General features: G+C 39.7%; 1 protein-coding gene across 1 annotated transcript; it reads right to left on the bottom strand.

The window, feature by feature from the left end:
- Positions 1 to 6,709: 6,709 nt before the first annotated feature.
- Positions 6,710 to 11,861, bottom strand: LOC111609266 (piggyBac transposable element-derived protein 4-like). Its single transcript, XM_023336588.1, has 4 exons — positions 11,123 to 11,861; positions 10,178 to 11,014; positions 8,466 to 8,537; positions 6,710 to 6,765 (listed from the first exon to the last, which is right to left on the bottom strand). The coding sequence occupies exons 1-4, from the start codon at positions 11,859 to 11,861 to the stop codon at positions 6,710 to 6,712; spliced, it is 1,704 nt and encodes a 567-aa protein (XP_023192356.1).
- Between the last annotated feature and the right edge of the window lie 2,929 nt (positions 11,862 to 14,790).

Genomic DNA, 14,790 nt, shown 5'->3' with positions numbered 1-14,790 from the left:
GAAACAAACTTAAGGTAGCCGATCCTCCAGGTTGGCAATTCTTTTCAACGTGCCAGAATTTAACCTTTATGCAAATTCACATTACTATGCTCCTAAGTTGGTCTGCTTATGTTTCTGCTTTGGTGATTTCTCTTCTGTTGTTGTATCATATTCCTGTTTGTGGTGGAAAAATCTTTTAAATGGATGAAATGAATTAATTTAAAATGTTCAAAAATGAAAAATCTTATCTTGGTAAGGAAAACAGCAAATAAAATTGCCTGGTCAAGGCTTTCTCATGAATGGTGGAGTTTAGGGTTTAGCAAATTCATTTTCAGATCATTTTGATCTTTGTTTCCTATGGTAAGCGATGCCACCTGCTGGCACAAAAGGATAACTGCATTTGGTCAAAATCCACAAATCTGACTCTTCCAATGAGTGTGGGGGTGTGTCTGTGTGTGTGTGTGTGTGTGTGTGTGTTAACCTTCCAATTGATAGGCGGACGAGAAAATTGGTGCCTTGAAAATAAGGAGCATAGGCTGCTGCAGAGTTAAATATTGAATATAATTTTTTATCATGAGAATGATAGTTACCATTGTTGGACTCAGAAGTGATAATGTTTTAAAATGTGATGATAAAAAAGATCAGACCCAGAGAATGAGAGAGATCTTTGTTTTGTATTTCATTCTAAATATGAAGCAGCAGACTCTCATGCAAAACTGCATGGAGCATTTTATTATTATTATTGTTATTAGAAACAAAATGACATCAATGAGATTTTTCAGGAGGAAGCAGTCTGGTTTGAGTGGAGAGCCAGTGCAGGGCAGACATTGTTTTTCCTTCCCACAGTAAACAAAGATGCACCAACCATGTCGGTCCAAATCAAACTTGTGTGTGAAAACTGTCACGGATCAAGAAGCACAAACATCAAGCTGCCAACAAAGCTTCAGGGGAGAACCAGTTCACACAGATGATGAGACAATAATAAACATTTATAGGAATGTGTAAAACACCGTTTGCTTCCTCCTCTCCGGAGAGCAACATGTTGGAGAAAAACAACTTTGATAAAGAAATACTGACATGTGTTGTTTAAATAATCCAGTAGTTGCTCTATGAGTGTCATATTGCAGTGGCTGAACCCAAATTCAGGCAGAGTGGGAGGCGGAAGGTAGTAGTTCCCCAGAACCAAACAAGGAAAAGCAGCTTTCAGCATCTATGCACCACAAATTTAGAACAAACTTTCAGAAAACTGTAAAACAGCTGAAACACTGACTTCCTTTAAATCTCGACTAAAAACCCACCTGTTTAGAATTGTATTGAAACGTAATCAATTACACATTTATTGATGTAACTTGACTTAATGTTGTGTTTTGATTGTTGATTCTATGTTGCTTTGTGTTTCTGTGTTTGATATGATGTAAAGCACTTTGAAATGCCTTGCTGCTGAAATGTGCTATACAAATAAAATTTGATTGATTGATTGATAGTTAGTCAGTTTTTTAAATAAAAAAGACAATAAACTTACAAATACTCAGGGATGGCAGTAAAAGAGAGAAAGAGAGAGACAGTGGGGAAGTAACAAGAGAATCCAGAGTAGAGAGTAATCTGATTACTGACCAGAACAGTGGCTGACTGGTGCAGGTGAGAGAGAGGAGCAGGTACGCTCCTGCTGGCTCCTACTGGCTCCTACTGGCTCCTGCTGGCTCCTACTGGCTCCTACTGGCTCCTGCTGGCTCCTACTGGCTCCTGCTGGCTCCTACTGGCTCCTACCGGCTCCTGCTGGCTCCTACTGGCTCCTGCTGGCTCCTGCTGGCTCCTACTGGCTCCTACTGGCTCCTGCTGGCTCCTACTGGCTCCTGCTGGCTCCTGCTGGCTCCTACTGGCTCCTACTGGCTCCTGCTGGCTCCTGCTGGCTCCTACTGGCTCCTGCTGGCTCCTGCTGGCTCCTACTGGCTCTTAATGGGACCTGAGTGAGAAAAATGGCTTTTATAGGTGTCAGAATTAAATGCACAGGTTTATGTGTATGCATAGCCATAAATGATACATGTTGACAGCATATCTGTATAAATACACAGAACTGGAGATGAAGAAAGGGCAAACACTTTATATCCAGTATATGTCCACAAACATTTTTTTAACAAAACGTATGACTTTTAGAAGGTAAACATATTCTTCATGTACCTTGCCAATCATATTCGATTTGTACAACAGCATTTTAGAACCACTGTAGATAGAAAAATATATATTTTTAATTTTTTTTACTTCTGAAACTCAGAAATTTTCAAACTTTTCTAGAAAAAAACAACAACCTGAAATTCATCTAAAAATTTCCGAGTTGTTCTTTTCTTTCGGCTCTAATACACAGTCATAGATTTGATATGCTTTGATCATGAGGTGAGTTTTACAATTTTCCTTTTGTCCTGCTTCAGGTACAGTGCTTAAGTCTTCTTTTGCTTTAAACTCTAAAAACTACAACTGAAAAAGCCACAGAGTAACTGCTTATGGCTGCCCAGTGTTATGAAGGGATCCTATTGGCTGCTGCTAAGAGACCTAAACAGCATCATTAGCCTCATGCCAAAGCTGCCTTATTCCAGGAAGTTCTGATCTTTTTACTGACTCAAATTGAATTAAAGTCACAGTGCTCTCTTGGCTGCACTGAGATTGCTTCTTCATGAACCCTCCAGGGTCGGAGCAGGAACATGTTTTGGATTGTTGAATCAAATCAGTTCTATTTACACAGCTCACTATCAAAAATAACTGACTGCGAGAGGAACACAGCATCAAACAGCGCCCTCTATCCTGAAATGTTGAGTTAGAAAAAAAGGAACTAAAGACATTACAGGAAGAGAAAAACTCAACCAATTTTAGACTTTTGCTCCTGAGGATGTTCACAGAGAAACTGACAAAATAGTATATTTTTGGAATTAATAAGTAGATATGACAGAGACATTCAAATGTATTACCTCCACAAACAACCAATCACAGAATGCAGGTCTAATAGTAGACGTGTAGAACAACAAACATACTGAAAATATCCAGCAAGTCCCATTGGTTCAGCACATGCAAACCAGGAAATACAGCCTTTCTTTTACAGCTGAACACGTGCAGAATGTCTTATACGTGATATTGATATTATGTTGTTTCAAATGTTTCTCCTTTCTTTATTTCAGTTGCATTGTGACATTTAGTTGATCATTCATTCAACTAAATGTCACATTTATTATTTATTATATATGATTTATTGGTACCATTTCTTGCTTTTGTGTTAGGTTTGTGTAAATAATGTTTACTTCTTTTTTTAACTTTGACTATCCATTTCCTTGGTATGGATGGTGAAATTGCTCAAGGTATAAAAGCCAGCTTCTTTGGCTCTCTGTAAAATGATGTTGGTGTAAATGTGACCTGCAGTTCCTGAATAAATCCACCTCAACTGCATTTTTGTTGTCATGCCTCATTCTAAACACTGAGCCTCTGCGTGACAGGCCCTTTGTCTCCTCTTCAGCTGATTTTTTAATTGTTATGTTTCTTGCTGAAGGTGACATACATGATCATGAATGGTTTTAGAATTGTTGTTAGCATAGTGCAGGCATGTGGTGGTAGAAGTCAGCGGAGTATTCAGCACATATCAAAGTTCCCCACAGGGGAACAGGGGAATATCTCCATACAGCAGTTAAAAGAGCAGTACCATAAATTTTAATTCATTAAATTAATTTTTATTAAAAATAATTTTTATGTACTTTTAATAATACCTTAAAAAGAAAATTGTGAAGAAAAAAATATCTATCACTGAATATTTAAAAAAGACATTTATTTAGTATAATTTCTTTAGCCCCCGTCTAGAACCGGCCCTGGCCTGCAGGTCTGGTATATTTTTGCTTAGCATGTTTTTTCTACATTGATAGGAAGTCAGATTATCCAAACTGGTAACCCACATTAATAAAATATTAGTGAAATAATACATTAAATGACCACTGGTCAATTATTCATAAAATATATCAACATTTCTGAAAAAACACACAGAAAGTAAGGTAATGTAGGAAATATTGATGTATTTACTGTTAATCTATTCGTATGATTTGTTCTTTAATGCTGCCACTTATTTTGGCTAATGCTATAATTTATTAAATATCATCCAAAGTCAACATCCTAAGCAAAGAATCAAACCACAATAATCAGCTAAAATCACAATGAGAAACTTAATCAATCATAACTAAATGTTCTGTACCATGTCAGTATCAGGAGATGATTGAGGATGAAGAGACACTGATTTCTGGTTCTTTAAGTTCTGATGGGTCTGCAGTTCCTCTCCTGATCCATTCAGTCTATCATACAGCAGCACACTGCGCCACCAAGGACTCTTTTTCTTTTTTTTTTTGTCTTTCGGTGTACGCAGTATCCATCCTCTCTGACATTGTTCACATTGTTTTCACTCACGTCTGTATTTTTAAAAGCGTTTTTGCTCCTAAGGACATGGAATCAAGTCGGGGACGTTTTAAAAAGACGCAGGTTGATAGCAGCTCACCGCGGCTGCATAGTGTCCGTCTCTAGGCAACGGTGACGTTCAGCGTCGGTCCGTAGCGTTCTCGGGTCCTTTAGCTCCCGCCACGCGAATTTAGCTGACCTTAATATTTATTGTGTTTTATTTTGGTCATTATTGTTAAACTTAGTGTTGATGTGTGTATGATAGGCGTTTCTATCGGACAGTTATGTATCGGTTCAATATGGAACGAACATTTAACAGCCAAATATGGGACGATTCGGTATTTTACAGGATGGGTTGCAATCTGATTCAGGGGAGCTGAGATACAGTTTTAGGTGCCATTGCCATCAGGTGCTTTAGCACCCCTCGATACGCCACTGGGTAACAGAAACACTTAATTATTAAATCACATTATTGCTTGTATTTTAATTGGTATGTTTTTCAGTTTACTGATATTTCCACAGTTGTGGTCTTGACAAGTCTTGAAATAAATTTCCGAGTTCTTAGCGCCCGAGACCGAGACAAGACCGAGACCAAATGAGGTTGAATCCGAGACCGAGACCGTCAAAAAGTGGTCTGGAGTACTACAACACTACCTGGGAGAGACGCATATCAACAGATGTCTACTTTTTAAACATGCGTGATATTTTACATTCAACTATAATATACTTGTTGTCTTAATTTATATTTATCTGAAAGCATTTTTTTGTTGATTTGATGAAAAGGACCACATTTGGTTCATATGGAATGACAGGGATCCACTGATGGCTGTTGTAAAATGACATAAGTAGCACAAAATGACTTGCAAAGTCCAAAGTTGCTGAATTAAAAAAATATCATAATACTACAATTAACCCCTTATGCTTTTGTTGTTGTTTTTAGACATTTATACAGCTTTTGAAATCAGCAAAAACTCAAGAAAGAAGTGCCCAAATGCAGACGTGTTTGTATTTGAAGTCAAACTTTATTTGAAGTACTTTGAACTGCATGCAATCACACAATCATAAGCTGGGAGTTTCTCACATGCTTTTACTGCACAAATGGCTTTTCACATAATAAACTATCAAGACACACTGTCAAATGAAGATTCTCATAAGCTGTACAGTAGTACAGTCTTTGCACCCTCAGTGATAAAACTCTTAAACAATAATTGATAAAAAAAAAAAACCCAATCATAATAATACGATTTCAAAAACAGTGGTTTTAATTTTTTGACAAGAACAAAAAAAAAAATAAGCAAAAAAATAATTAGGACCTGACAGAGAAGGAATTAGCTTAACTAACCACAACAATTCAATTCAGTTTAGCCAAATCCCAACAAATGTTCTCTCAGGGCACAGCAAGGAAAAACTCCTTTTTAACAGGAAGAAGCCTCCATCAGAACCGGGCTCACGATGATCAGCCCTCTGCCTCCACCGCTCACATTTTAAATTCAAAATGCTGATGATCCATTTACATGGACTACTGTAATGCCAGCTCCCAGTGTCCAGATGGTTAACATTGATAGTCCATCATGTGAAGTACCAGGATTTGGTCCCAGCCATTGCTGGCCTGACTGTTGTTAGCTCTTCTTTATAGCTCTAATTTTGTTGTGCACAAAATATTTTATTGCTTTCCAGTCTCTTCCATTATCCGTTAGGATCTGATTATTATTTAAGCATTTTTGACAGTCCAATTTCCCAGGGATCTTCAGGTTCTTCAAGAAGTCCTTGAAATGCTGGTTGATGATTTTTCTCTCGGTGTCTGACCAGGGTATTCTGGATTTCCCTGTATGTAAAAGAAGGAGGGAAATGAATAAATTGATTACTAAAAATTGCTAACACCAAATCTGATAAATAAAAGTCAATAGTTTTATATAGACACTGGAGTATCAGGGAACATTGTTTTGTTGGCTGCAAACAGGTTTTCCTGGTTTCACAACCCCCAGCCAAATGGTAATGCTGCAGATGCCCATTGTTTTCCTGTGCAGAGGTGGTCAGCCCAATCTCTTTGATGTTAGAAAGTCAGCAGAATGTGACTCCCATGTGATGCTGTGGAATTTTCCGACAAAACTGTTTGAGATTTTATCAATAGGTCGGAAACCCATCCCCCATTTGGGAGAGGAACTTTGTGCCATTATGCATGCTGTAATTCCTGTAAATAAAAGAGAAGTCTTGCAGACACATTGTATGTGATTTCTCCCTCTGCAGAGATGAGCTGATTTGGGATTAGCACTCTGGTGTTAGGATCCAGAGGTAATAGGAAGGGAGGCACTCAACCTGGGGCTGGAGCAATCTGATTGAAGATCAGCTTCTTTACTATTTTTAATACTGCAAACAGTATCCCATATAGTGAATTGAATAACATACCTGTTTTGCTTGATGGCAATGGCAACTTTTGAATGCCCCCAGTTGCCTTGCATGATGCAGGGCTTTCTTTACAGTTTACATCCTTTGAAGTTTCTGAAAAACATAGTTAGCAATTAAATGTTTACATCAGATTGAAGTGGTATGATCATTTAAAAATACTTCATGAAGTGCACTAGAATGGCTTGAGTTAGTCCACTTTGACGTATACCTATTTCGGCTTCGATAGTCCAACTGGCCTGAAGGATTTTCTCTAGCAGGTGCTTTTGTTCTGTAAATAGGGCCATTACCTTATCAGTACCCTGGTAATGGCCTCAACGCATCTCACAGTTGCACAATTGTTCCTTAGACTTCGACTTCGACTGACTTTGTTGTCATTTTCAACAGTATAAAATATGAATATAAATCTAAATATAAAATATAAAGTGCAGGACTGACAGTAAAATAGAAGTTATTTAGCTCTGTACATGTGCAAGGTATAAAGTGGAGACCAGTTTTTGAGTGCAGTCCAGTTAAGAGTTCAGCAGTCTGATGGCAAGTAGGAAAAAGCTGTTTCGGAACCAGGTGGGCCTGCACCGGATGCTGCAGAACCTCTTTCCAGAGGGCAGCAGGGAGAATAGTCCATGGTGGGGGTGTGAGGGGTCACTGATGATGTTTCGGCCTCAGAACACGCATCCTGCATCGATGGTTGACCTGACACTTCGCCCTTTTGCCTGAGCTGGGTGTGGAAGGTTGTTGCCGAAGCAGTTTCTCCTTGTGTGCCTTCTTCTCACTCACATGAGAGTTACCGAACTCTTTTGCAAGCTCAACCAGGAAGTCCACCCGTCTCTCCTGCACCCCAATGCATGCCTGATAAAGCACATGTGCATTCAGTGCTGCCATGTCAATCATGTTTGCCAGGTTTGCTGACCAGCTGTCACATAGTGATGGAACCTTGGTCACCCCCCGCAAGATTATGACTGAAATAAATGCCATTAGTTCTTGTGAACTAAATAGGTGAAGCAGTCACCTATTTATCCTCCACAGCACAAAAGGCTGCATGCAAATTTGCATGTGCAAAGTCTCCCAGATTTCTTTTGCTTACACTTTTTGCATGATTTTTTTGAGGTGGATCAACACAATTAATTTGGTTAGTTTATTTCTAAACTGTCATGTTATACCCTCTTAGCTTTATTTCAAAGAGAAACATTACTAATTTCTTTTAGAAGAACCTTTGCATATTTTTTGAAACAGATTCTATGTTTTGCAAACTCTATGTACATTTGGCAAAATGACCTGGATAATGCAGCACAACATCATGGATCAGCTGCAAACGGTCACATCTCTCCAAAAACACTTCATGTATGCTTCAAAACTAAACTGAAGAGCACTACCTACAGGAGACCTGATCTCCTGTAGGTATCACAGATACCCACCCCCAACATGGACTATTCACGTTCCTACCTTCTGGCCTGACGGTCAACGGCCACATGTACAATAGAACAATAGAAGAATGGATGAATGGAGGCTAATTTGAGCCATCAGAGTCGTCAGGGTGGACTCCGGCCTATTGGCCCTGTTGAGCCGATATGGGAAGGACTCGAAAACCGAGCCATCCCAGTGTTAAGTGGAAATATTTGTTTTTTCTTTTCCATTAATATAGTAAATAGTGAGGAAAATCTTACCTTTTTGACTCTTTTTGATAGGAGTCCCTTCAGATTGGACATCTGAATCCGAGTCACTCAACTCCTCCTCAGCTGCAACAAAATGTTTACAGTAAATACTTAAGCACAACATTTATTTTTTGTTCACAAAACAAAAAATATGAAATTTGCTTCATTTCATAGAAAGAAGATACATTTTGAAATCTTTCACTTACAGTTGATGTTGTCAAGAGATTTCCCTTTGAATTTACTCATTCCACCTTGCAGAGCAAAAAGAAGTCTACTGACTTTTGCCACTTGGAGTGTTTCTTCAGGTTGTCTGTAAAATTCCCTGTGGACCTCAATATCATGTCCCATGAAAGTCGCCAGCTGGTCTAGCTCGTGAGTTTTCAGGTTAAGGAGCTGTGAAGTTGTGGCGATATGCTTTCGTAGTTTGGTTGATGTGACATTCTGTGGTTGTTGAGCTCCGCAGCTTTCAGCAAACCGTTTTAAGCTGACACATCCACAAAAGTTCCCTCGGTAGCCAAAAAATGGACGAGCAAAAATGTAGGGATTGGTGGGGGAAATCCCAGCCTCTTCTCTAGTTTTAATCAGAAGTTCCACAGACTCTTTTATATTTGTTGGGAACAGGACAGGCACTTTGCGGCCCCCTTTCCCCCGTATATCTACTCTGGTGAGATTCTCACAAAGTTTTTTTTTCAAACTTTGAAAGGCTCTCCAAAACTTCATCATGCATGCTGTGTTTGCTCCTTTGTAAATACGTGTTGAGTTCCATTCTTGAAACTTCTCCTTCATGACGGCGATTGAACAGTATTAGCTGTGTCAGAGTGACTTGAGCAGTTCACTCCATGATTTTGTTGTTGGTTGATCACTGAGATTTTTTTTTTGCAGACCACCTCAAGGCTTTTCAGATGGTCCTGGAGCTTTTTGATGTCTTCTGACAAAGGCAGTATTTGCGACATTTTCCATTTCTTCTTGCAACGCGTTTTCAGGGTATTAGATGACACATGTGTTGACCAGTGTAGTTCAACTAATGTGATAAATCGCTCTGCTTTTGATTTTAATTCATTATCCCCTTGATGCAGCGCCTCTCCTTGCAAAATGTATGACACTTTCACAAGAGAATGGCACAGTTTTAGTGCTGTTGAAGGCACTGTGAATCTGTTGGTTAACTCATTAACCCTCGAGATGACCTCATTTTCTGTATACACCTTGTGTCCTCTGGGTCAACATGACCCATCTTCACTAAACCCCCAATATAAGCAGCTTAATTGAATTTTAAACACCAAATTTCATCTTGTATATTGTAATTCACCACAAAATGTGTGAATACTTGAGTTTTCCTTCTCCACTTGAATTTCTATAGCTTAAGAAAAGAAAAAATGTTCAAAAAGGAGTTTCGAATGCATTTTTATTCATCTCAGTGACTCATTTTCTTTTACTTTTCTCCAGTGAACAATTTAAGAGAATGTACAATACAAAATTTTGAAAAATAACCCATTCAACTAATTAGCACATGTAGGGCAGTATGCAAGCGCACAGCCTTTGCAGATATATTTCTTACACCTGCAGCACACAGTATAGATAGATAGCATTTATTGTCATTGAACAGAATTCAACGAAATTTCCATTGCAGCTCCCGTGCAAAAGGTCAAATATATACAGTATAAATAAGCAAACATGTGTTTTACAGTCCTTCTTTTGAGGGCAGAACTGACATCTCTTCCTCTTACTTGCCCTAGCTGGGGAAGTGGCTGAGGTAGATCTCTCAGGTTGATCAGGAGCTGCTGCACTCTGAATAGTTTTCACAACTGCTGCTGAGGTTTCTGTGCGGGGGATGTGCTTCCTTCTTTGAATGAGTGGAGTTACGAGTGCCTTTCCTAAGTGCTCCAGGAACACCCTCCTTATGTTATGCTTATGAGGCAGCCAGGTTGGGTTGATCTCTCTCCAAATCACAAAGGCATTGTAGGAGGACACATCAATGATGTTGTGGAAGATGACAGGGGGCCAACGGGCAGTCATTCGTCTGTAGCTATATGTTCCAATCACCTTATCTAGGTTGTCCACACCTCCTTTGTTGTGGTTGTATTCCAGGATGATGACTAGCTTCCTGTCCTCACGATCACTAATGTCGCCGTCTTTGTGCAGTTTGCTCAGAAGAACTACATTCTTGTTTTTCTTTGGGAGGTAGGAAACTAGAGTGGTGGTGGGCGTGAAGGCAAACTTTGAGGAGAAGACCTCTCTCTCCTTTGACGCAAGCAGCGCAGGTGGGAGCTCAGGCTTGTTCTTTCGAACTGTACCAACCATGGTGATCTTCCTCTTCAGGAGCTGCTGTCCGAGTTCATAAGAGGTGAAGAAATTGTCACATGTCACATTGTGACCCCTCAGTCCCTCTGTCACATCAAGCGCAACTCGCATCCCCTGGTTCTTCTCTGGGCATCCACTGGTTGACTTCCCAGTATAGACTTGCATTTTCCAAGCATAGCTTGATTTGGCATCGCAAGCCACCCATGACTTGATCCCATATTTTGCTGGCTTGCTGGGCATATACTGCCGGAAAGGACATCGACCTTTGGACAAAAGACATTAGCATCAGTGATTAGTATCAGTGTCACAGAAAACAGTCAAAGAAATCTATAGTGAAAATCACTTTTATTACAAATATGAAAACAGATTACCTCTAAATGGAACCAGTTGCTCATCCACTGTTACGTCAGGCCCTGGATTGTAGAGGTAGGGCAACCGCTCCACCCACTTGTCCCATACCTCTCTTATGGCTGCAAGTTTGTCTGTCACACGTCTTGCTGGTCTTGATTCACGGTCATCAAATCGTATCAGTCTTGAGTAGGTGTGAAAGACTTTGAGTGGCATTGTGGCTCGGAAAATTGGCCTTCCATTCTCTGCATCCCATAGACTAGCTGCAGCCTCACCTCGGGACCTGTATGCACCTGCTAGGATTAGCAGCCCTAAATAGGCCTGGAGGTCAATCTCATCCATCTTTTTCCAGCTGTCTCCATATTTGCGAAAACCCTCCAGATTTGTCATCTCCAGGATTATTTTTTCTATTGCTGGTGTGATAAACAGGTAGAATGTAGAAACAATATCATGGGCATGAGAAACAGCATACCTTGTGGGTCCTGGGGTCATCTTTATAATGTTGTGTTCTGCATGCCTGCCGTGTTGGTCATATGCCGCTGAAGACCATGTTATTTTGCCATTTTTTGAAAGGAATGTCTCACTTTCAGCTTCAGGGTTTTCTTCTTCTTCTGAAGATGATTCATCCTGCTCTGGGTTGTATTCCTCTCCATCTTCTTCTTCGGATACATCCTCTACTTCCTCTTCTGAATCAGAGTTGTCTTGCTGGACATGTGAGAAAATCACCTCTAAAGCCTCTTCAGCGTTGTAACGCACACTCATGGCTTCAGCACAGACACAATTCAGGGTCCTGTTATGCAGGACCTTTATAACCTCTGGAAATAACAGGTGGTCTTCTGAAGTCTGCGAGAACACCACCTGATTTGCCTTGTTTACTTCTGCTACTGATTGATCTGAGACACATCTAAAACTTTGTAACATTCTGTGGTTTGTAAATAACTCTGTAAACTTGATTTCAACTCTATTTGCCTCACGGGTCATTTTGACCTGAAGACCATCTTTATACCTCCGTTTTGTACAGCTTACATGGAAATGTGAATAAAAGCAACATTTAACTTTTTCTATTGTTTTGGCCAATCTAGGAAAAGTCTTAAAATCTCAAGATAAAAAAATAACATTTAGTGGATTTTTTGGGGGGGTTTAACACAGTGGCGGGTCATTTTGGCACGAGAACAACAGGAGGGTTAAACCCATTCATCTGTTTTACAGCTTTAAGAACCGTGTTGAATTTTTTTGGGCAGATCAAGTCCTTCAAATAGACAATGTCCTTGTCAATCTCTCTTGCAACGAGAACAAGTCTGGCAAGTTCCCTCATCTTATTTCTGATGTCTGCTCGATGACGTCCAACTTCTCAATTTTCGAGGAACATTCTCTATAATAATGATAATAATAAGGGAGTCGGCCATTACTTTTTTTTTACCCCTCCAGGGGGTCTTTTTGTGGGCTCTAGCGTCCCTTATATGATTCACTCCATTCACTCCCCTTCTCTGACAGGAAACGGGGAAGGAGAGGGGGAAGACATGCGGCAAATGTCGTCAGGACCGGGAGTGGAACCCGTGACGGCCGCGTCGAGGACTCAAGGCCTCCAAATACGGGTCGAGCTAACCGCTACGCCACCACGGCACGCCCCGGCCATTACTAACTGAGTGATATTGTCATGCGTCATTTCCTGGAGAACCGTTTTAAGTCCTGTGGAAATCTTAGTATTCAAGGATAACATCATGGAAGAACTTGTCTGAACTCTTCTTGACACAATGCACCTTTCACTTGGAGTTTGCAACGCTTGAGGTGTCTCCACAAATCGCTCTTCACGTACATAGCAAAGCAAAACTTGCAAGGTAGGTAGTCCTCTGCAGCTACCTTACTTGTTGCTTGCCTTTTTGGGATGATTTGTCCTTCCCCAGAGGACAGGACAGAACAGTTGTGTTCATAGTTTCCCATGTTTGTTATTTTGCTAAAAAGCAAGGATTGCATTTTTGATCCTTTCCTGTGTGCGAGTGCCTTGGCCACATCAGGTTGGTGTGAATGCTTCTGCTTCAGATATCTTGTGACTTTTGCATAAGGTTTTCCACAGTAAAGACAATAATTCTTCTTGTCATACATGCTGGTGTGTAGTGTTTGAAGATGTTTTTACTGTGACTATGTTGTTGAGAGTTACTGCTGTGTGACTTCTGTTCAGGTTCAGACACACAAGTGGCATTAAAGTGGCTGAAGATCTGCTGTTTGTCCTTCCAAAGACACAGAGCATAAAACACATACATTGACATTTAACTATGCAGTTTTGGGCCACATGGAGGCTTGTAACATGTTCTGGAGACAAATGAAGTTTCATAAGTAGGATTACTGTTGATCTAGTTAGTTAATTCAAAGAAATGACATTGTGTAAACTGTTTCTGTCAGCCAACAGAAAAGGATTTTGTAGAGTTTGAACATGACTGCCAATTTGAACATTTCTAATAGTTCCCAAGTACTTTAAGTGCAGCCATGTCATGTAACAGAACCATCAAGATGAGTTGGTGAATGTTACATGAAAGAATCCTGAGAAAGCAGAAAAAAGCTTTGACCAACTTAAAAATCTTTAAATGTACATACAGTCCCCCATTACTGTTATGCATCTATTTCAATAATGAACTTCAGTGATGTCACTGAGGGCCAAATGAGCATTATTGTGGCCCTCAGAGGGCCAGTAGTAACTGTATGACAGGATATATGTTACTAAATGCAATGTCATATAAAGTGAATGTAACTGACTCATGAACAAGATATATTTCTGTATTTAACTATTTATCTCTGTAATGACTAAATTCAAATATTTCATTGTTTTGAGTAACAAAGAACTTAGCTGGAGTTCAGATAAATGAGTCGTCCTTTTCATTCTTGTCCCCCTCTTGCCTCCCATAGATATTTTTCTAGATCCGCCCCTGCATGTACTTTTATCTGTTTGGTATTTGTAAAAATTGTTTTAGATTAGAATGTTTTTGTGGGTTATAACATGTCCATGTTGAAATCAGAGAAGTAAAAGCATACATCTAATTCCTCTTTAAACCTCTCATGGCCACATTTGGCCTGTGGGCCTTCAGTTTCACACTTGTGATGTAGATAAGGCCCCCAGTCGTTTGCTTAGTGCAGACGTTGAGTACCACCATTTAAAAACAAATGCAACCGTTCACTCTTTTGTTCTTTTGAATGTCCTGGATTCAGAGAGGACTGCATATAATCTGGGCTCCTTGCAGAAAGAGGCATTCTTCTTTCCAGAAGGACAGAACAGATCTCACATTTTCTACTGTTTTCACTACAGATTTTTGAGGATCTGTTTTTCAGCAAATTAAAATTGTAAGTAACACAGTCAGACGTGTCTGTTAATTTAGCACAGCCACATTTGAGAGGACAAAACTCAAACTTAGATTTCTTTCAACAGTTTTTTGTTGTTGTTTTGTCTCGTGGAGTGTTGACCACTTTGCAACATTTTGGAGGACAAAAACCAGCTTGGAGATTTTTCTGTTCTTTGTTTTGCGCTCATAACAACAGGTAAGTTCCACACTTTACCAAATTCCTCGCTTGCGTTTAATTTAGTCTGTAAAGCAAAAATACTAACAGATTTGTATCTTTTCATTAAGTCACTCATGCTAACAAGTTTTTACTGCCTTTTGTATAAACAGTCATTTTCAATCAAGCTAAAGTTTTAAGACAG

Source organism: Xiphophorus maculatus, chromosome 7 (genome assembly GCF_002775205.1).
Source record: "Xiphophorus maculatus strain JP 163 A chromosome 7, X_maculatus-5.0-male, whole genome shotgun sequence".
Classification (NCBI taxonomy): Eukaryota; Metazoa; Chordata; class Actinopteri; order Cyprinodontiformes; family Poeciliidae; genus Xiphophorus; species Xiphophorus maculatus.
The sequence above is the reverse complement of the archived record's forward strand: the minus strand, read 5'-3'. Positions and strand labels throughout refer to the sequence as shown.

Bases quoted from the DNA above. Each gene is read 5' to 3' on its own strand.
- LOC111609266 (XM_023336588.1), bottom strand. From the start codon at position 11,861: ATGAGTGTGCGTTACAACGCTGAAGAGGCTTTAGAGGTGATTTTCTCA. The intron at 11,015-11,122 runs GTAATCTGTTTT...TTTTGTCCAAAG, and splicing joins GCAACTGGTTCCATTTAGAG to GTCGATGTCCTTTCCGGCAG. The intron at 8,538-10,177 runs GTAAGAGGAAGA...ATTTTGTTGCAG, and splicing joins CACTTCCCCAGCTAGGGCAA to CTGAGGAGGAGTTGAGTGAC.